This window comes from Echiichthys vipera (assembly GCF_963691815.1).
Source record: "Echiichthys vipera genome assembly, chromosome: 5".
NCBI classification, from domain to species: Eukaryota; Metazoa; Chordata; class Actinopteri; order Perciformes; family Trachinidae; genus Echiichthys; species Echiichthys vipera.
The window spans coordinates 26,152,986-26,176,767 of NC_139830.1; the positions used below are offsets into that span (position 1 = coordinate 26,152,986).

At 43.1% G+C, this 23,782-nt stretch overlaps 1 protein-coding gene across 1 annotated transcript in view; it reads left to right on the forward strand.

Moving 5' to 3' along the window:
* Positions 1–23,782, forward strand: part of aplp2 (amyloid beta (A4) precursor-like protein 2) — a 58,870-nt gene that overhangs the window by 10,936 nt on the left and 24,152 nt on the right. Inside the window, exons 2-3 of the mRNA XM_083914050.1 lie at positions 18,698–18,871; positions 20,741–20,870. Coding sequence (XP_083770176.1) covers positions 18,698–18,871; positions 20,741–20,870 — 304 coding nt within the window. The remainder of the gene's footprint in view (positions 1–18,697; positions 18,872–20,740; positions 20,871–23,782) is intronic.

Genomic DNA, 23,782 nt, shown 5'->3' on the forward strand with positions numbered 1-23,782 from the left:
TTTTCACTGGTATGAGAGGAAGAGAATCAAGAGAAAATGAAGTGAACATAGGTAATTTCTTTCAAATCCCTTCTCCTCAGCACGAGAGATTAGGCAGCTGTGCTCTCCAGTAGACGAGAGAGAGGCACGCTCCTGTGTCTAATCCTCCTCTTTTAAACTGCTGAGAGTGCAGTACAAAGTGGGGAAAGAGTCAGCATCCACATAAAGCGTCCCGCAGAAAACACAGGCCCATAGTTCAAAACAAACTGAGCCCCGTCTAACAATCGCCTAAGCCCTAAATCTCCTGTGTAGCCACTGCCAGAGCCGAGCCCACCGCTGACTTTTTGCCGCCCAGCTATCGCTTCTCAACAGGCTCTCTCTCCATCACATCACCTGAATTTCCCCTGCAGAAAGGCAGTACTGTGTCAGAAATACCACCGCAACCCTCATTAACTTCTTGAATTTAACTTCTTCCCTTAACTGCCTTGGTGGTCAGGCTTAGACGCACACATGACAGCGACACACAACTAGCTATATAGAGGCAATGTCCTATTTAATCATGCTAATGTGTATGTTACAGTGGGCGGCTTATCGGCTATTTGATCTCCATACCAGCTCAGTGGAGACAGCTTCTGGGAGCAGAAGCTGCAGGATCAAGAACGAGAAAAAGCAAGCTTATAGAGTAGGGAAAGGAAGCAATGAAGTGGAAACAAGAAAAGCTAGTCATTTTAGTCTCCGGAACAAGGTAACAAAGACAGCAGATCAGATTCCATTTGAAGAAAGAGACATTAGAGACAAAAGAAACAAGGCACATCTTTAGGCAGATGCAAATCTTTCCTATTAAGACAGAGGGACCTGCTCAAGCATTAATGGGAAGTGCAGTGTCAAGTTTAGGCTAAATGCATTGTTGTGAGGCTAGTTGTTACTTCTATTTTAGTAATAAACATCTGGCACAGTGATGTCAAGAATGTAATCCGCTCTAGGCCACGTGGACGTAAGCCCGGATAGAGAGGGCTGAGGGGGTCGCCAGCTCACATGGCTGTGAGAGAGCGGGACAGATGGAGAGAGTAGCAGGTGGAGAGGTAAATGTACAGAGATGGTTGAGGCAAGAGGAGATTGGTGCACAAAGAATTGTCCAGAGTGCTCAAAGTAAATAGGGATGAAAGGAGGGAGATGGCGGATTGAAGGGTTTGCTCATGCAGAGAGCTTTTAGTGGGAAGAAAGGAAGAATATGCGATTGTACCGACTGGAGCTTTGCAGAAGAGGCAGGCGTGCTCAAACCTTTTGTCAGCACACTATGCAGCTGCGAGGCGGTTGCAAAAAAATATACCTGAAAATGGACCTCAACTACCACAGTCCTTGAGTCCTTAACGCAAAATGGAACGCAATTATCTTCTTCCTGTAAGAAAAAGTTGTTACACTCCAGTGCCTTATTTAGGCAGTCATGCACCAGCGTAGCTTAGCAACTAAACAACAACCTCTGGGTTAAACCCTCGGCATAATTATCTTTATCGAGGCAGCACATAGTTATTTCTCCTTAGACTGACTTTAATGCGTCTATGCCAATGTCCCCTTGCAAACAACAGCACACACCTTAAGATTTTTTGTTTAGTCTAGTTTGTATTAGACATTTGATAACATTGGTTCATATTCAATTACCCCTGTAATAAACCCCCGCCAGAACTGCAACACTTAAGTAGCTATTAACAATTTATAGAGCCTTATGCTGTTCTTGTTTCTCTTTTTTAAAGCTGTGTGACAACATGTTGCTGTTCTCTAGGAGGGGGAACACGGGGGAAGCAGATCAAATTTTCATGATGGATAATTATTGAGATAGCCGATAGGAGAGTTCATGTTTTATTGGGAGTCACACTGATCTGCCCTGCCTCTCTCTTCAGCCCGTCTGTATTCCTACATTCGTTGCCTCTCCCAACCTCACTTGACAGTGATTGGAATAACGAGGAAGCTGAAGTCAAGCTCTTGCTATCATTTGACAGATCTCTTCCCAAATCCGGCAGCGCATACTGCAAATAGTACATCCCAAGCAGAATCGAAACAAATCTGCTCCCTTGCTTCTCCCTCCCCTTCATCCCGCCTCTGCCCCCTGCTCCTCAGCCGGCTAGAAACCAATCTGCTCTGTAGCTACCTAATCCAACCAAGTAGGCAGGGAAAACTAAATGCAATATTATGATGGCTGTAGATGATCCTCAAGTCTGTTTGATGGGGCTGCAGAGATGGATGGGGAGGACAGATATTCCGTGCAGCCTGAAATCTGTGTCAAGAGGGGCCGTAGGGGAAGTGGCTCGTCCGTCCCCTCCTGCTCTGCTCTGTCCGTCTCTCTGAACTTCAGTGGCAGCCCCTGCCCTCAGAATAAAAGAGTAATGAAACACGAAATGCAGCAGGCATCCTGATGTCGGCCTTCGGACTCTCAGTTCACAAGCAGGCATCTGAACAGCAGCTCTGTGTGTCCGTCTGACGCGCGGCAGACCACTGAGACAAAGATTGCGAGACAACACTGGGTGTCTGAGAAAATGTCAGAGGGAAAAACTGTGTGAAGTGAGGGAGGGGAAAGGGATTAAAATGAGAAGTGAGGGCCTTTGCCCTGTGATGACAGACAGAGGCTTAACTATCTGTACCATCTGAGGTTTTTTCCCCATGACTGACCGCCCTTTGGTCACTTGGACCGGCATTATAAATATCTGAACTGCACTTTGCATGAGTTAGTCTCTGTGTAAAAAAAACTCATGCAGTAAAACCTCACTTGTTAAAATACCAGGATCTTAACAGCTTTCTAGCATGTTCCCCTCAAAGAATTTCAGTTATTTAATTTCACTGTGCATCCACAGTGCAAGCAAGACCAGCAAATCAAGAACCCGGAAGTCAATTCCTTTCTCTCTTTTAGAGCTCAGTGACTTAGGAAACTCAGCTGATGTGTGGTTTGTAAACAAGTCAACACTAGTGAACTTTTCTCAGTCATCAGCCAAGCTCCCTAGCTCCAACGAATACAATTGACTGTGTTCACAAGTGTGAAAAAGGTGAGGCATACAGTGCGTTTACCTGCACATCAGTAACCCCAAAATGGTCTTACCCCAGTTAAGGGAATAATCGGATTATTGAAGTTCACCCCATTTACACAAGAGGGGGTTGAATGGGAAAATGACGGGAGTAACTCGACCTCCGGTACAGTCTGTGGTGCTCCGTCAATGTACAGCTGGTCAGAATACGGCTTTTTCTTCCGATTCACCTTTGTTAAAATCACAAGCAGACGCCTTTTGGACAGAATTATGACAGAAAGGGTGTTCTTGGTAGTGATGTTAGTTGCCATGGTGAAGTCCTCCCTCGGTCTAAAGGTAACGCGCTATTGCTGTTGTTTTTTCATGTTGTTTTCGGCGCTGTTGCTTCCTGGTTTATTCTATTTCCGGTTCAGAAACCACTGCCGCGGAGTGGGGAGGGGGAGTTATAACCCCTGGTGCATGCGCAAACCGGAATCCCGATATTACTCCGGGTAAGATGTTTACAAATATGACTTCCCCGGTTACTAAAGGAGTTTTCTAGGTCTGTTAACCGGGGTATGAGAACTCCTGTTTTACCAGGGGTACGGTGTTTACATGGTGTTTGCCCTAAACCCGATTATAATCAGGTTTAAACTGCATGTAAACGTGCTGACTTACAACTTGTGTAACTTTGCCAATGCAGAGAGCCCTGTCAACAAAAATTCATGGGTCTCCTGCAATGACGTTGAACCAGTCTCAACTTTTGCTGGACTGCAACACCAGGTTATTCGGCAAGGGTTAAATTAAGCTTACTCTCTCAGAGATTGCAGAGAGTGGTAGGTGGATGGCAAGGTAGGGAGAACAATATGTCAGAAACAGATTATAATATTCTGCTTAAACATTGTTTTGCTTTAACAAAATGATATAACTTTAAAACAAGCTAATTTTCCGCAGGTTGGCAACCTCAAAACCACGGAGTACAAGATTTGTTTTATTGCATTGCTGATAATTATAAATAAAATATCATAAAATAACGACATAGATTTTACCAGGCAGGTGAACCCGCTGTGACAGCATACCATTGCACATCAGAATCACAATGAATCCCTAATGTGACTGAGAATAACTAAATACCACACGAGCAGGTCATTACCTTTTTTAATCAGTCTTCTGACAGGATTTTTCATTAAAGAGAATGGACTATATTACCTTTTGATCCGTTTTGCCTTAAAATCCCCTCTGAGCTCTCATTTACAAAACCTCTTAAGATGAAATATGGTTCTAATTAGGATACCACTTAACCAAAAAAAAAAGTAGCATTATATTTTCAAGTCTTTATTTCTCTCTCTCAACAAGCTCTTGTGGTGAGGCCAGACCTGGAAGACAAGACCCCACTGGCCAACCAACTGGAGCTTATAAATAGCCCAGACACTCCTTCTCCCCAGCGAGAAGGCAGTGTGCCACAGAACGAAAAAAAAAAGTACTTTGCTCTAATTAACAGTGTTTTCTCCTCTTCCCTCGGCCTAGTATCTCTCCACTTCACCTCATTTACATGACAGGCTTTTTGTTGACACTGCCACTTGAAATGAACTCATAGAATAATTACGAGATCACCATTACAAGCAGCCTACAGTAAAGAGAGGGAGCGACAGTGCTCCCGACAATATTCTTGTGATAATACAATGATCCTTCGAGGTGTCACATGTTACTTTTCCCCATTAAATTGTCTATAAACGACGAGACCTATGTTATATATTTTGTGTTGTGTACTTACGTTATCCCAGATTTCCAACAACATTAAAACCCAGAGATCTCTCTACTCTGTAATTGTCCATTAAATTATCCCTTTTGTTCATGCATCAGCATTGTGTTTGTCTGCCATCCTTATCCTGGTTTAAGACACATTGTTAGGATGCACTAGCCTTTAGATCGGGGCCAGAAATTCCAGCCGTAACCTACCCAAGCCTGTGCACGTCCTTTGCCTGTAAACAGTGTCAGAGAAACAGTGATTTTAATGTGAGACTGCTTGCATTCAGTTTTTACCAGTTTCAATCACCGCATCAATTTGTTTTGGAGAGGAGATGACCTTGGCTCCCAGTAAACACCCCTGAACGATAAACACTGAAGTAATCCTAGCTGGGAGAAGCTGACTGCAGGGATGGCATGGTGAGGACAACAACTCCCATGATCCCATGCTACTTCACAACGTCATCAAACAACATCCAGTGTTAGATGACACTGGTGTCAGAAAATGGCATATTGCCCGTTTAAAGAGAGAAAAAATAAGATCTGAGGAAATAAATGTAGATGGCTTCATTTTTTTATGAGAGCAATTTATAACAAGCAAGGGAGGAAATATTAGAGAGAGCTGAAATGATTGAGCAGTGAGAGGCTGACTATGAGGTCCTTCTTAAAGAGATGAATTTCTAGGCTTTGACTAAAAATGTGGAGTGACTGTGAAGGCCTACTAACAGGGCTCCTGCTGCTTGACTGTGCTACACTCTCTGGAAGCTTTTTAAATTTGATAGTGTGAGATTCGCTTCAAATTAAACTCTTTGTTAACAAGTGTTAGTAGTAGACTTGAGCTTTTTATCTTGCACTTCCCTCTCTTTGCTACACTTGATCATCAACTAGAATGGTAACAAGTCAATGCATGATATGTGCAAAATGGTAATATGTGTAGTGGGGCTGAGAAATGGACCGAAATGCCAACCTCATCTTAACAACCTGGTTTGAGGACAAGTCAGGATGAAGCAGCTTTTTTTGTTAAAAGTTGGACCAGTTGGGTTTCTCTATCAAACGCAGGCTGCATTCAGACCGCTGAAGGGGTTTTGCAATTGGTTGCTTTCAGAAAGTCGGTATACCATGACTGACCGTACAGATGTTACCAGGAACTCTAGTATCTAACTGAATGAAAAGTGAACGAGTGCACATTCGTGTCCTCTGTGTTCACGTTGTTTTATTGACTATGTTTTCATTCACGTTGCCTGCGCTACAGCAATAGTTACCCCATTTGGGCGACGCTCTGATCCTTTCAGGTTAAGTTAATTTTGAACTAAATCTAACGAAAATATAATTCACACAGGAGCATGCAAAAAATAGGAATTACTATGTGGTTATGTCATGTAGACTATTTATTTATTTATTGAATTACCAGAAAACATGCTTTATTGTATATACTTTATATCGTTATTGATATGCGAAATAACTAGGGGAGGGCAAAAATCGATTCATGTAAAACTCTTCTAAGATTCCAAAAATTTCACATAATGGGAGACTATTTCCACACGCTTCCTGTAGGTCTTGTGAACGCAGTATCTCAGGAACCCCTGGATTCCAGGAATCTTATTCAGATGCACTCAAAGATAAGCTGATTCAAGAATTCCTGCAATATGGCAACATTTCATACCAATGTCTAACCGGATAAAATGATGAAATGATGGCATTGTATATCCAAACGGTTAAAGGTCAACTTCACTGTGACATTATCATGTTTGTCCATTATTCAGAAGAGGAGACATGTGGTCGGATACTGAAATGGTTGTTAATTCCTTTTAAGCAAGAGTATTTGGTATGAATGGTGGAATTTGGAAACAAAAGTTTGTTAATAGTTAAATTCTGGGAGATATATTGAGAATGCACCCCACTGTTCCCACAATCCTTCACCTCCCAAATCAGCGTACAAACAGAGTTGCAAGAGCAGCCACCCCACTGTGAACATGGGTGCGCGCACTGACTGGCAGCCAGACTCTGGTGTTAACCTTTTCTTTGTGGCACTATAACAAATCAGAAAAAACACTGATTCATTGCATCTTTCTGGATCAGAATTCCTCTCAGAGCTCAAGCAGTGACTTACTGTCTTGTAAATATTTTAAAAGAAACAAGCGGCAGTTGGTGCAGTGTCGGCTCATCGTGGAGAGCGACATTGCTCGACACACTGATGCACACTACCATGGCAATGGGCACAGTTTACTTGTTCAGGAGGGGACTGAGCACAGACATGGCTTTGTATACTGTATGTCTGCTATATGTGTGTGTGTGTCGGGAGATATGTGCGTGCACCTATGAAGCTGGGGTCATTTTCGTGTTTGCACACAAGGACGCAGTGTTGAATGCACCAAACAGAGCAGAGCAGCTGTTGTTATGAGTGTCGTCCCCTGTGCCATTCACACAGCCTTTGTCACTATGCCTCCAATCTCTTCTCCCTCACTGTCTCATACGCCAGTCTGTCACAACTGTGACCTCATTCCCTCTTTCTCCATTATTTTTTCTCTTTCTTGACTCCCTCCTTTTTTTTCTCCTCCCTGTCTTCCCCATCTGTCGTCGTGAGCTTCTGATTATCTATCTCGCTGCTTTCTTCTCCCTCCTCCCCTCGTTCTTCTCTGCTCCACTACTTCAATCTTTTCCCCTCGCCTTTTTCCTCCTCTCTCTCTGTTTCACTTTGCCTCTCTTTCTTCTGCAGTCTCAATGTTCCTCTGTGTGAATAGCTGGGATGCTTTTGTAGAAGGTTTCCATAGTGACGGGCCATTTGAACAAGTTGTCATTCACGTCTGCTAGCTGTAAGCTAGAGAGAGGCCATGTTATCTCCTCCTGACACACAGGCAGACCTACGCTGCTCAATCACCGCAACTTTTTCCCTGCAACCAGCGAGCTGCTACGCATCTTCTAGCTGGAGCTTATTTATGAACAATGTCTGTTTAACCCCATTCATTGAGCCAGCCGATGTTGGGCGCGATCAGTGAGATCAAGTTGCTGCTCAATAGTTGAAAACTGTTAGCCTTGGAAACGGGTAGTTTATTGCAAGGTAAAAACACGTTGAACATTAACACCAGTAAATAATTAGCACCAAACAGGAGGATGCCGTTTCACTTGGCAGTTAATGCACAACCCTACTCCATTTCCATTTACCAAGTACAAATAGTTTAAACAAGGACTGTTCATGACTTTTATGCTTCTCCTTTCACAAACCTGAAATGATCTACACATTACCCAGAGGAGCTGTATGTGAGAACACAAATGTCCAAATCAGTTAGATCAGACATTAAACAGTGTTGTTTACCCTGCCAGCTCCCTATAGTACAAAGTATGTGTAATGTCCGAGTGAGCAAGGTCACATTCACATTCACAGCAAGTGAGTGGGCATGTTTATGACGTTTCTACTGTGCATCTTTCACGAAATCGTAAGAGAAGAAACATCCAACGGCGGAGAAGAAGAAGGGTGATTTACATGAAGATGTAACAAAAATGTCTGACTGCAGAGACGACGAGATTCTGGAACTTCTGGAATGCCAAAATTGTCACACAAATTCAAGAAACGGCAAGAGACTCTGTTGTTTATAACCAAATTACAAACCGGATATGTGACCGTGGTGTAATTCCTGTCATGTCCTCAGCTCTGCATGTTTTACCTAGGTTTACCTATTTCCAGTAAATGAGAATGCACCAGACTCGTGTTGTGTGTAACATGTGAGAAAGGGCAACTTCTGTTCTGACCATGTCCGTACCTGATTCGTTGGACATGGTCCAGAATTCATGAGATGCGAAACGGCTAAAGGCTTCATTTACGGGAAATATTTGTATCATTTTATTTCCCGCTGTTTTATTTGTGTGTTAATGTTTTATCCTTATTTAAACACAAGAGATTTAAAGACCCTGCAGCCCACAGATATCATACGTGGATAGGTGGAAATGTCCTTATTAAGGCTCCCTCAGATCCTTCATCACTTTGAACTCTCCAAGCTCAACCTACTCCTTTCCCCCTCTGAATGATTTTTGTGGCTGGAGAGATGAAAGGAAATATGGGACACGGCTGCATCAATGGTATCTCCAGTGTTTCACACTTTGGAAAAGCGCCACACAGTCTTGTTAACAAAGGCATGTTCAATCAAGCACAGGTTGAGCAGAAAGGATTACCAATAGGCTTACCGTTTGAACCGGGGCTGGTACCGGCGCGTCATGGCCGTGCCATTGTCTTCCCCGGTGGGCGTGTTGTGACAGTGTTTTTCCGCTCCCCTGTGACAGTTCACAGCATAGGGAGCAGGGACTTCCCTCTCCCGTCTGGTCCCGTCTGATTATGAATGATGGGAGGTAAATGAGCCAAGCAGAGGTGACAGCTAGTGAACAGGAACATTATGTTCAGCGGGCATCTCCCTGTCACCTCAAACTCTAACAAACACAGGATTCACACAAGCTTACAAATGACTCCCATGGGTTCCTTCAACGGGTTTTGTGATTTTTTTATTGGTATATGTTAACGGTATAAAGATGTTTGATATGGAAACAAAGTCCAAGATTATTTATAGAAATTGGCTCATTGCACTTAAACACTTATAGTTATTCTCCTACAATTTTCACTTTTAAAAGAAGAGAGTGTTTTTTGAAGAAGTGAGGGATGTCACACAGAGTTTACACGGTATTGTACATTTAACAGCTTTAACTTGTTTTCTTTGAAAGGGAAAGTGGCACTGACTGGACTCAATTGTTCCCCACACTGTGGGAGCGCTGACTCACGGGACAATTCCAGAAAAGTCTTGGGACACTTAAAATGGTGACGACAAAAGGCCATTTCACTGAGACAGAGGAGCTCATTTCCATAGCAGTGAGGGGCCCTTTTGTTTCATGACACCTTTTTTTCTTTTATTATTCTGTTTTTATTGTCTTCCCTCTGAGGGTGGGAGGTGGTGGAGCTGTTTGGTCAGTAGGAAAATGTCTCTGTCCCTCTGTCGCTGAATGTCCTCGCCCCTCTCATCTGTTATCTGTCGCTGGTGAGCTGTTTGTGTAGTGATTGTGGCTTCCCATGGCACCTTCACCTCTGGGAGGAATCACACCAATGTCACAAGACCTAATTTGGCATGTGTGTCTATACAGTATATATTGATAAATAGTTAACGAGGCATTAGGACTTTTATTAACTTCCATCATTGATTGGCCTATAATAGAAAAAAATATGTCACATTTTAGCTTATAGCTTTTCATGTAGCTTTTCTATGCGTTTTGGCCTTGTTGTCCCCATGCAAACAGCATTTTAGATCACTAAAATCCCTAGAATGTAATAGAGATGGACGTAGCTTCTGGGTCTGTAAAGTGAAGCCAGTGCAGAAGTGGCTTAAACCTGCATTCTTTCTAATTTCCGACAGGATGACGACACTGGTTGCAAAAAGAAGTGTGTTTGTATGGAGTCAGTGAAGTCAATGGGAAAATGACCCTGCTTCTCAATTGTTTTATTACCTCAGTAGACATTTTCCTAATGAGTTTATGGTCCTGATTTCTGGTTTTAAGTGTTCTTCAATACAGCACGATAATCACTTAGTAAGTTATGGTCCCATTTAGAGTAAAATAGATGAGAAAGCAGGGTATGATTTGGGTCATGGCTACCGTGTTATCGACAGGTCGCCATGCTAGCAACAGGATAAAGGCTTAATAATGCTACATGGCACTGTGTAAATTAAAACAGTCATGGACGTGTTTTTACTTCATTAGAGTTCATTGTAACATTGTGGTTGCCTTAAAATGTCTTGATTTAGCATTCGGTTGCACCTTGCTAACAAAGCTAATGACAGCTAACAAGCTCAAGCTCACCTGCTAGCAATAGTCTGGGCTGGAAAAACAGTAGTTTCCCTCTTTAGCATTTAGCGGAATACAGCCTGGTGCTGCTTATCGCTCCTCCCCTGCCCCTTTTTTTTTTACAACTTTTACTTAATTTTTCAATATCCAAAACAAAAAATAATAATTGTTTAAGCATTTCTTACAAAAGTTGTGAACACATTTATTTTTATAAATAAATCAATGAACAAAGACAGCAGGGCAGGCCAAAGGTTCTTGATATGGGTTATGAATTGCGACCAGGTTCTGTCATACTTGTCCTCCAATCCGTGTACCGCATACCTGTTTTTCTCCAGGGAGAACCCCAACATTACCTCTCTAATCCAGTGAACACAGGCAAGAGGGTTCTTCCCCTTCCAGTTCAGCATTATCAAACGGCTGGAATGTAAGGATGCAAAGGCAATTGCATTTTTGTGGAGGTGACCTTAACCCACCATTAACTGCACCGAAGATAGATATCAAAGGGTCAGGCTCCGGCCCTGCCCCTTTATCCGAATATGGTCATGTATGGTTTCAAAAAAACAAGATGGCCACAGCCAAAATGCAGTCTGCTGGCTTCAAAACATTAGTCCACAAACCAGTGGGTGACATCACTGTTGCTTTGTCCATCTTTATTATACAGTCTATGCTAAAAACGTATGTTTTGGAGAACAGGCTTTGTCAGGCTAGTAACCAGAGTTTGGGCTGTAATCTCCTTTGTGAGGCGTCACAAATGAGGGGACATTTCATGCAATGGCAGGCTTGTCCAAAATAGTGCTGGTTCTAACTGCTAACAGGACTTTTTATGTGTTTTACACATAAATGTTAGGGCGTGATCACACTGTCCTTTTGGCCGCGGCCAAAACCGTTTTTTCAGCTAAAGTCTAGTACCTTTAAGCCATGTGAGTGCACCCGCTCCGCGCTCAACTGCGGCCAGCGGACCGTCCACGGGCCGCTTGAAAGAGGTGGGCTTTAGCGGAGCCGTTTGCACATGTACGAGCAAGAGCGTGCGCACGTGTACGAGCACGAGCCCTACGGCAGTAGCGTTATGTCCGCCTGTTCGGACATGTAAATAGAAGGACGGGCCATGCGTGGACATTTAACAACAACAACAATGGCGGTGAAAGGTTCACGTTGGTGTGGTGCGGAGGTGGAGTGTTTACTGCAGATTTGGTCGGATGAAAATATTCAAAAACAGTCGACAAGACGCACAAAAACTCTGAGGTCTATGGAAAGATTTGTAAACAAAGCCACACACACGCGATCAATGCGTGTGACGTGTTACGGCGTGATGGCGTATGGACAGCAAGAAGCATTGGCCGAGGCCCTGGCAGTGTGAGTACAAACGGGGCTGGGGCGCGGGGGGGAGAGGGAGGGGGGACAAGTACCCTAAAGTCCGGGTCGTGGTCCGGGAGGACAGTGTGATCACGCCCTACTCTTCCCTCTGTATTGAGGAACAGAGGTGCCCCAATGTGCTACTGAGCCATCCATGTGCCATTGCAGCCCGGTAGCCTTCCAGTAATTCATGTCAGGCTTCTAGTTGACCAACAACTAATTGGCTTCAGGGTTAGGGTTAAATCACCACCTGTTGGTTTAGTATTTGCTCTTCACAAGGCTTCAATTGACTTTTTATGTTTCCATTTGGAGAAGAATCTTTTTAAAACAGTGCTTGCGTTGACATGATTTTTTATTTTTATTTTAAGATCGTATTGTACGTGTGGACTAGGCCTGGGATCCAGACAAATATGCTGATATAGGCTACAGTGTTATCAGATATCATCTTGGCGTTTTGTTATTATATAGCCTACAGGCTACGTATAAAGTCTTGAAAGTATGGAAAATGTTTAATTTTAACCATATATCTTTATTTTTTTTTTATTCTTGCCTCGTTCTAACACTGTTGGCTCATGTAAACATTCAAACCAGGCTGTCTTACGAACATTAAGCTCATAAATAAACAAAACTTTATTGAAGCTTGAATGCTGGTCAGTATTTCAATTCTCTCTTTACATGTGCACATCTTTGTCTCTTTTTGTTATTCTAGTCTGTGCCACAGTCATCACAATGCTGTGTTTGGAAAAAAGCAGGATATCAGTAGTGGGAAAAAGCTAATTTCATTGCAGTGACAGCTTAGCAGCTTTCATGTCACCACTGGCATTGCAGTCAATGCAGTTTGAGTTAAGCTGTTCTCTGAATCCTTAAACGTGGGCAATAAACACCACAGTCTGTACTTTTCCTTCACTTTAGAGTAAACATTCGCTGTAGGCTGCCCCACATCCTTCTCTACTCTCAGTAATGATGGTAGTAAGCACAGTAAATGCAGCCTCATCTTCACCATCCTCCATTTTTGAACAGCACTCTGTGGTTGTGTTTTGGTGTCAATCACAAATCTTAACACCTGGCAGTATTGATTGATCAATAAATCAAACCTCTGCTTACATATTGTGGTTATTATTGTTTTATGAGGCATTCGATTGTAATTGTTGTACATAATAAACAAGAACTTGCTATTCTATCAGCTGTTATATAAACACTAAAACAGCAGCTAATCAATAAATAAAAATCTTGTAATTGCTTTCCAGCTCCACATATTGGCACAACACAGTAATTGCAGTGAACATTGCTCCCTCATACACATCAATACAATTATTTTAATGCAACCAATAAAGAAATAAATGTTAATTGCATGTCCCTTTATACTGTAGATGTGTGTATCTGTGTGTGGCTTTCTCACCCCTGCCTAACTTGTTCAAGTATTAAGTCACCACATGGATGGATTAGGTGGATTAACGAAGCCAGGCATTTCTCTGCAGAGTCACATGGACAATAAGCATTCTGGGAAGCCACGTGTTTTGACCGGTGCCTCATTCTGGGGCTGCTTTTATAAGGGCCAGACTGTGATGATGGCTTCACCAAACCTCTGCCAAAATTAGAAGAGTTGCCACGGCTCAGTGAGGCCTAGAAAATGTTTGTAGACTACAGTGGGGCCGGTAGAAAAGATCTTTGTCAGAAATGTCAGCCAGGCACAACCCCCTAACCTGATCATTAAACTGTCACAGAGGGATTCTGTGTACGGTTTACTTGGGTTTTTTCAAAGTCTCTGTATTTGTGTTGGAGGATCATCACAAGGGCTCACACCCTGGTATTTTCAACATCATGGCACTCATTTATGGATTTCTCCTTTCCCAGTGTCCTCTTCGACTGTGTCCTGAGCTCACACACTGCTGATCAGGAGCCCTGAGTCTTTGACCTGAGACCACACACACACGCACACAGACACCCACACCCACACACACACACACGCACACACCCATACAGTACTTGTAAACACACAGATTGGATTAGTTTCTTTGGATCTTGCCCAGAGGCTGTGTGGTAGGTCATGTAATAACCGACCCGGTGTAGGAGGATATTTTCCTAAAACCTCATTAAGAAGTATTATCTGTGTTTTGAGGCAATATTCTTAGTACTTTTCTATTATTTCTGCTGGTGTCTGCATATAGTCAGCATTCTTGAAGATAAAGGCTTCATTTCCTTGCTTTCGGTTCTTTCAGAAGGGAGATTTTCTGCCTTTTAATTTTTTAACCCGCTTCCACAGACTCGAAATTGCCTAAGCTAAATGATCTGTCACAGTAAATGTAAGGCCTTAATTTGGTTTCTCCTATCGTTATTTCATTGCACCGACGTTCAGCATTATTTGCTCCCATAATCACCCACAGAAAGTCAAAAGGGTATATATTTTCTGTATATTTCTGCAATAGGTGTGGCACCGTGGCACTTGTATTGAAACAATAAAGTCAAGTATGTATGCAACACAAAATGCCTGACGGTGTAATGCTTAACTCAAAATAACATCACGCTTCTCCTTTAAATGCTTTCCACTGGAAATGAAGACAGATTTACCTCTAATGTGTGTGTGTGTGTGTGTGTGTGTGGGGGGGGGGGTGCTCATTAGAGATCCAGACTTGTAAGGTAGTATATATACTATATATATATATCTATATATCTGTTACAAGGATAAAAAGGAGTGTTTGTTTGTGTGTGCATGCAATGTTCCTTGAGTATTTTCATGACTAGCACCGTCGTGTCTTAACTTGTTTTATGTGAAACTTGGCTCTGAACACGGAGCAGGCTAATAAAACATGTTTGTGTGCTGGAGGCAGACTGGGAAAGCGGCGACAGACTGGTGTGTGTTTGCAGTAAAGAGTGAGAACGAGCTAAGTGATCCTCAGCCCACACAGCTTTTGACAAGCGTCTGTGGTGGCAGGCCTGTCTCTCCTGCATTCACGCCGCCTCACACCGCTCTTTATTGCATCTCAGCCTGCGTTCATTTGAGAATAATATGTCAAGACGGGACATAAGCCAATCAGTGCACATTCCCTGCTGCCATCTATTTACCCGATTTGTCAGTGCTTTCCTCTGTCTCACTGCCTCTCCCGTTTCCCAACTTCCACTCCCTCTCTCCCTCTTTTGTCTCTCTCTCTCTGATTTGCTAAACCTTCACATAGCAGCAAGTGTTCACACTAACACATGATATAACATCTCATGGTGAGTCAGTGATGAGAGATGGATGCTTGATGACTTACACTTAATAGGTGTGGTTGCACATTTTCCCAGTAAATGTGTTTGTCTGTGCTGCAGTTGAGACCAAAACCAGAGCTTATCTTTGCTAAAGCTTTAGATATTTTACTGCAGTTCAACATGATAGGAATTGATACCAGTCTCACAAGAGGAAAACATACATGAAAATGCCATATGTCTCTGAAAACTATCATTATTATTATTATGTTAAAATGTAAACTGTTGTTGATGACTAATCTTTTTAATCCCAGTTAGTAAAACGTAATTACAGATCTTTGGGCTATCCAGCCAACCCTTCCCGTCATATAAAACCTTCAAGCCTGATTAGCACTAGCAGCTACATGAGTCTTAAGGTGTGTATCTGGGTGTTGGTTTCACCAGGATCATCAATATCATCAGCTGCTTTCTGCACTAGAGCTTCTATATCGACCAAGTTAACTTGAATATGTGATCCTCTAGGCAGGGCTGTAGTACTTGAGTCCAGACTTGCGTCCACTTTTTTGGAGTCTTGCACTGGTATTGGTCTTGGGCTTGTTGGAATTATCTCGGACTCGGATGTTAAAACTGTCCAAGTTGTTCCTGTCTGCTGATTCGGTGGCAGTTGTACAAAATGTTGCCTAATTTCAATGCATCGATTAGTTTGATGTTAGAAGAGAAATCACCTTGTGTATAGAGCCATCCTAGCTCCTTAAAGACATGATTGGCTTTTATGGTCTTTAACAGGACTGGATTTCGGACTCGACTGGACCTGGTCTTGGACTTGACTTGGACTCGATTAAGTTGGTCTTGACTACAGCCCTGTTTCAAGGGGCTTCCATCAATTAGTCAGTTTTTCATTCTTTGTCTCTTCACTTTTGAACTTTATAATGAAGTCACTCTTGGCATCAAGTCCTGCCCCAGACCTGTTCACCTGGCAAACCGCGGACGCAAATTATTGTCAGTTATTTCATGTGATCTTTTAAAGAGGTGTTCAGTTACATCAGGTTACAGTGAAAAGAAAAACAAGACCAAAACTGATCCACAGCAAGCTGTGGCCTGCACTTTGTATTCATATTGAATCAAAACAGTAACTTCCAATTTTTCCTGTGATTAAATTTCACGGCTTTTGGAACAAATTGGTCTGGGGCGATATTAAAAAAATTGTGACAATGACACTCAAGTTGTTTGCTTGACTGGTTTTGAAATAAATGTCCCAGTCACAGCTGTCTAAGGCTGAGTCACAACCCAGAAAAAAACTGGGTTTCGCTTTCAAGATGAGACCAAAAACTCCTAACATGTCTCAAAACAAAGTTGATTATCTCTCCTATAGTAGTGTGAGTCAGTGTTTAAGGATGTCAGTCAGCAGAATTGAGATGTCTGGTCTGTTTTCCCGAGGCCAGTCTTCCTTCTGGTTTAGTTAACGCTGGTGTTGAGACAGGGATCACAGACAAGACAGGTTTCTTCTTTTGCCCTGCTGTTCCCCTCAAGCCCTCTGTGCCTGTGTGTGTGTCGCTGCTCGCTCTCTCTGCTGCCCCCCATGGTGCTTCTCTTTGTGCAGGTCTGACCCAGAGCAGCTCTTTTCTTAAGTACTAAACAGGCATGTGACTGCAGATTTAAGGCAGTGGTATAAACCGCCTCCATTCTGTGTCCACCGCGATTGTCGCACACTGAGATTTTATCGCTTTAGTGGAGTCAAAAGGCCCCAGCACTTGTTTTTTTCTGCAGCCACAGAGTCTAGTTGCGGTCAGGTTGTCACTACCTCCCTTGTCTTCCTCCCTGACATGCCTCTCTGCGACCCTCATTTCCTTCCCACCTCTGTGCTTCTCATACACCCCGAGCCAATTTCACAAAGGAATGAGAGGGAGGAGAGCAAACAAGCCTGTGGTGGTGCAGAGAGGGAGCAGTGGAGCACAAAAACATGGAGATGGAGGAAAGAGGGGAAATGAGGTTGAATATGAGGCTATTGTGCCTCTAGGACCAAATCAAGATAACGCAGTGTGTGTTTGCTTGCCTGCGTAGATGAACATATGCCTGTCTTGTGTGTTACATGATGGTGTGTTATTTATATGTCTTTGCTTGGGCACCAGTGTGTGGCTGAATATATGCATGCAGCTGAAGCTGTACTCAGTTTATATATGTGTGTTTGCGTGCAGACTCAGCTCTGGCTGGCTCTGCAGCTCATCACACGCTACAGCCAACTGCTGATTACACAGCAATTGTTTTGTCCTCGCTCTACTCTGTTCTGCGCCTATTATCAGCCCAGGAGCCTGTGCAGAATTAGACGGAGAGCTTTGTTGAACACAGTTTCTCAAGTCTCCCTCTTCAGCTGTTTTCTCCTATGCTCTGTCTGCAGAAGGACACCTCTGCCGGCATCTCCTTAAGGCAGAGGAGCCGGCGCATGGTCAGACATTTGAGTCCAATATTCCTCGCTCGTTCCCTTGATCTCTCTCTCTGGGGTTGAAGCCTGTTTACGCAGCCTGATGACATTATGACAATCAAGAGGGGATCAGTTCCGTTCCACTTCCTGTTTGGAGGCTCCCTGGTGTGTGCTTTGGGATAGTTTGGCATGCAGAGCTACATCGCCTCACTGATTCATCAGGCGAGTGTTAGCAGGCCGTGACTTATTGTCTCAATGAGGAGCTGATGAGTTGACTGATGCTAGCACTACACCGTGTCATTTGAAAGGCAATTACAGGCTAATTACACCGTAGTTTTGGACAGTTGGTGTCCATTTTCTATAGCCTGTGGTTGTATATTGAGTGAAGGGCAGGCAGACTGGGTGTTTCTGTTTCCTGCCTGCTAAAGGAACGACGTGGTTCAGTAAATGCTGACAGGAAGGACAGCACGGGGGAAAGATAGCAGATTTCCTCTCATGTTCAGAGGGGTTGGGAGGTAAACAGAGATGGGAAATTATGCTAGGAAATCATCTTTTTGTCCCCTGTGGTATCTCAGAGCAAATATTGTCATTCCATCCATATTTTGCATGGGTCTGTACAGCACACATATAGTGGATGAGGACCCGTCAGTGTTTACCTTGAAGAATAAATGATCCATCCATTTGTGAAAAAAGTCCCAGGAGGCCTGGATGAGCAGAGCTCTGCCCTCAACTAGGAATGTCCTGGTTTGTGAGGCATGACAGGCTGTAGTTTTTTTCTTCTCTCCTGCTCTTTGTGTGCAGCCTCTCAGTCACTCAATGGGCACCAGAGCAAAAAAACCAAACTCAAATGTGCACAAATCCAATCAAACCCCTACTCGTTTAACCATGGACCTGGCCAAACATTCCCGAGGTGCATTTAATTTGTCTCCTGTCTGAGCCCCTCTGCTCTCTCAGCACTGCAGAGCTGAGTCGCAGTAGCAGCCAAGTGTTGACAGGCAGTTCTGAGGCTACGGTTATCCATTGCGGTACATAAGCTGAAATGTGTTGAGACTCCTGTGTTAGGCTCATCACAAAGTTTATGAGAAAAGTGAGTGGGGCAGACATTGTCTAAAGTCAAGTTAGCCCCAGTACTCCACGGCCTTTATGGGCTCTATAATGATTGAAAGCATTAACCCTCATTTCTCTCTCTCTTTTTGTCTTTCTGCAGGCGCTAGCAGCCAATGCAGGCACAGGGTTTGCCGTGGCCGAGCCACAGGTGGCGTTGTTTTGCGGAAAGCTCAGCATGCATGTCAACATTCAGACCGGCCGCTGGGAACCCGACCCGTCCGGAACCAAGAGCTGCGTAGGAACCAAAGAGGGTGTGCTGCAGCACTGCCAGGAGGTGAGTCACCGTGACACTAATCTCCAGTCTATCAGTCTCAGAGAAGTGGTGAAATTCAAGTCCGTAATAAAATGGCAGAGACAAAGTGGGTTGCAATCATACTGTTAGTACAACTGATAACGTGACTTGAGGGAGAGCTGAGGGTGGAGGTCCTCACCAATGTACCCCGGTGCCATTATCATTGTTTTTTATCTTACTCTATGAGCTTAACATGACAGAAGTCTGGTGATGCACCCAGTTTGGAGTGTTACGCTACTGGCGTTATGTAAGAAACAATATTATAAAGTTTACTAACGTAGCCTTTTTTTAAAAAGTCAACACTAACTTGCTTCTTACACGGGATCCACTCATCTTCGTCATCTCAAAGTGCCATTTAATGTTTGACACGGATTGGTAATCCAACCTACCAATGGATGATTACGGCCTACTGAGCCAACTAGGAGGTAGAGTTGGGCCATACTGCCTCTCCCATGTGATTAGTGATAACAACTGATAATGCCCATTCAATCGTCTGAAAAAGTTGGAATCGGGTGCGTAATGTGAGGTAGAAAAAAAACAGTTTTAGATTTAGATTTAAATATGCAGTTATTCTTTTTTATTTAAATATCCAAACGTTATAGTATGTAGTTCAGTGTTAGATCTTAAGTCTGACATATTTGCTTTGGACGTGCTACTACTCTCATTTCTCCACTTAGCAACCTGCTACTTTTCTAGTTAACCGTGCTTACAAAGTCTGGTTCAAACCAGAACCATCACACAGGAAGTGTAAATGTAAATGGAATTTATTGAGAATTTATTCAAAGGCGTAGTTTGACATTTTGGAAAATGCACTTTACACTTTCTTTCTTGTCAAGATGATCGATGTCACTTTCTTATCTTCTAAATATGAAGCTACAGATGGAATCAGTGCTTCTCAAACTTTTTTGAGAAGCCGAGAGAAATGTATGCCTCCCAACCCCCGAAAAATTGTGGACAACAATTTTATCAGTCATTAACAACAACAACAGGAAACTTCCAAGTTGAATTCTATTGAAACAACAAAAGATTCAGATTAGCACGATAGCCTCGCTTGCATCAGAGCACTTTTGTTTATGTCACCACATGAATCACATTTTCATGCCCCCCAGTTTGAGGTCCACTGGATTACATTATCATGATATAATGTGTTAATTGGTGAATTTAAAAGGTGCTGGAAGGCAGATTTTGTAACATTTAGACAGAGCCGGGCTAGCTGTTCTCCCCTGTTTTCAGTCATTGTGCTTAAATAGGATAACTGGCAGTAGCTTCGGCTTTAACAGACAGAATATATTGAAGGGAATTGGCTACTAAGGTGGAAAAAGTCTGTTTTCATTTCACTATGATTTGTCATTGGCAAGGCTATTGAGCTGTTCCTGAGAGACTTAACCATAATTTACAGTACAGTGGGTGGCATTTCAATTAGCAGATCCTGCTAATCTCTAGCTGCTAGCTTTCTATATAATTTAGGACCTGTTTTTCCATGACATGGGTATCCTTGCTCTTACTTGCTTTTTCCTACCACTGTATCTACTAACCCAAGAGGCTGCTGCAGTCTATGGACATTACTGACATGGTTTATTATGTTGCTGTCCAAGAAAAAAAACAGGGCAGTACATTTTCAAGAAGCCTTCCCCACAAGCTTCATCTGTATTTATTGATGGCATTTTGATGGCATTTGGGGAAGGTGTGAGTTGCATGCTCTTTCATGGTTGAGCAGATGGCATCTAGGGAGTATAAAGCGTGGATTAAAGGATCCCATTGAAGCTCTACTTATTGCAGCTTCTTTGTTTCTCTCTCACACACACATGCAAAATACTTATCTCATTACTCCCCTGCTTCCTCTTCCAACAGATGTATCCCGAGCTCCAAATCACAAACGTGGTGGAAGCCAACCAGCCAATTCGTATTGAGAACTGGTGCAAGAAGGAGAAGAAGGTGTGCAAAGGGCACGCCCACATCGTGGTGCCTTACAAATGCCTAGGTAAGATTTTATACTAATTAGTAGTTCAGGGATTGAGGGAAACCACTTAGAGAGCTGTGAATGGCCCTTCATATCAGGTGTTCTCCACCCCCCCCCCCCCCCCCCTTCTATACTGGTCCTTCATTCAACATGGAGAAAGAAGAAATAATGATGCATCTTAGCTGTAGGCAGAGGTGACATAGAGCAATATTGAGAGTCTGATTCAGTTGAATAATCACAGCCTTGAGCTGTAGATCGAGCAAGTCTAGGCTCAATGGGAGCTAATGTCTCTCAGAAGGGATGGCTAAGGGGGATGCTATTATTGCTAGGGAGGCTTGTTGAGCAATAAAGCACAATCTTATTTCCCCCCTCAGACAGTGGCCATAAACTCACACAGACACACAGGGTCAGCTAGAGGGAGGTCTGTGAGGAGGCCTGCTTTATTACTCCTCATTTCTCCATTCGCCTGTGCCGTCATACACACCTCTTTGCCTCCTTTGTCTCCTGCAGCATCACTGTAATCAGCAGTGGCAACATGGCTATATTCTAGTTTATTAAATGTCAGATAGAGCCCCAGACATTGCAGCCCACATGTCACAGTGCTCTCTAACTTACAAAAACAAAGCACTCCTGCTGCCTCTGAGGACTGCAATAACAGAGAAATACAGTTCTGAAACAGGACTCCTCTCTGTACTTGTCCAACTATGTTAGGAAGGGGGGAAAAAATCATCTTCCTCTATGCTGCAAACACTTTCCGGCACCCTTCCTCTGTCCGAAATCGCTGATTGAGTTGTGCTGCTGTCCGAGATGATAAAGCCATTAGCACTTGCACTGGACTGTGAAATGGGCTACCGTTCAAGAGCATTTTTGGCAAACGCAGAGAGGGGGCTTTTGGGAAATTCATGGGACAGCAAACACCACAACTAGAGTGGGTGCTCTGTGGCTGAGACAGGAATACAGATGAGAGAGGTTCACATGCAAAGTCACTAGAATTCCCCCGGTTTGCCCTAGTCTTTCATTCTGAAGCTGTCCCCCTCCAACTACCTGCCGCACCTTATAGCCTCTGTCCTCCTGACTTCACTGTGGCCGACTGTTGCATCCATCAACAACCAAAGACCTCTCATTATGATTTAGTGACAATACCACTTAATTAAAACAATCCCATTACCTCTTCTGTAATAATTGGATATCTTTATTGCTTGTTCTTTCACATTCTTTGTCATCATTGTTAAAGGTCTGCGCACCCATGCCTCATCAAGTTACAAAGGCCCTCTCTGCTGTTCTGCCGGGTTATAAATGAGGACTCTGAACAGAGAGAACAGAGAAGACAGATGGAGAAGGAGAGATAAACATAAGGTGTTGGCGAGAAGGAGGCTATTGAGAGGGATTCTCCTTAATTATGTAATGGAGCATGTTAGGGGCTTAATTGGAGAGCTCTGATCATATGCTGCTGTACGAGCCATGGCATGCCTCTGCCACCTCACTGCTTCTCACCTCTCCAGCCCAGTATGTGTCAGGCCTCTCCATATTAAGTGCAATGAAGAGTGCTTTGAATTATTCATTATTTGTGATGTTCACATAGTGTTGGACATCAGAGGTTCTGCCTTTTACTCATCAGTGTAAATTAAATGAACTCTAGTAGAATCAAAAATAAATGAAATAGACCAAAGGGAGGTGGGCTTCAGCTTGAAGGATGTGATTAAAAGAGCCAAACCAGCACCCATGTCAAGTTAATAGGTTTATATGAATAATGCAGGTGTCATGGAAGGAGCTCAATGTTAAAAAGAGAGATGGGTTATGCTATATCCCATCTCTCCGTGCAAAGGCTCAGTCACAGAGCCACAATCCCCCCATGTTTCCTGTCCCCAAACAATGGCTCTGCAAATGAATGTGATTTTTGTTCCATGGCACTTTAATCCCTGCAGCATGATGTCTTTGTCAAACAGCAGAGGATTATTTTTAGAGACTTTTTTATTATTAAATCTGGAATAGTGCAAACAGTCTGTGGTGGGGTGTTGGTTAGTGTGCATGGCAGACTATCTGTTACACAATGATTAATTTGTGGGGGAGGGGATCTTGCTGGAACAACAGTAAACAGCAGCAGCTTCTTGCTGCAAAAGAATGTGTGCAAAGAAAGCGTTTTCTGGGTAAACACAGATTTACAAAAGACAAATTTACTTTTAATTTCTGTTGTTATATAGCTTCTTTATCTCCTAGTGCTGTTTGTTGCTATCAGCAATACATCACATGTATTTCAGGCATATTGAGGCTTATTCTTAGCCCTGATCTTGACCTTTGAGCGACTTTCTTCCTCGTAGGCTTTTCAGGGAGAAAGTATTTTAAGGACGTGTTTTGGTAAGAAGTGGAACTGAATTAGTTACATTTACAGACATGACGCATACTTTGCCTTTCCTGTTGACTAAGCCTGTTGATTTAACGAAAGGCACAGCACACAGTGACAACTCCTGATATCATCAGAGGGAGTCTTGTGATTGTGAAAAAGTTGATAATAGATAAAGACTCTGGCTTGTTATAGAGCACCACACCTCTGGCTATATTCACTCCTTACCTCTGGAAATGGTTTAAAGTTTGGCTGAACTGAAAACACAGTGTCATGGAAATAAATGTGACTGCATTCCTTCACAATTGTAAGATTATGTGAGTATCACAAATGTAACCTATGTGAAGGGTTAGCTAAAGGTAAAACCTAGGTGAGTGCTACAGTGTTGGATAAGGCTTAGATGTTGCCTGTGGTTAAAATGATAAACTTATGCTGAAAATAAAAAGTTTTTAACAGGAGCTTGAACCCAGGAGTCAAATGCAAAATGTTCTTTTCATTATGTAACATCAACCTCCAGCTTCCTGCTGGTTTTATTCATTACTTCCCCATGTAATCCTTTCATGGTAGCGCATCAGATTTCTTCCACTTTAAA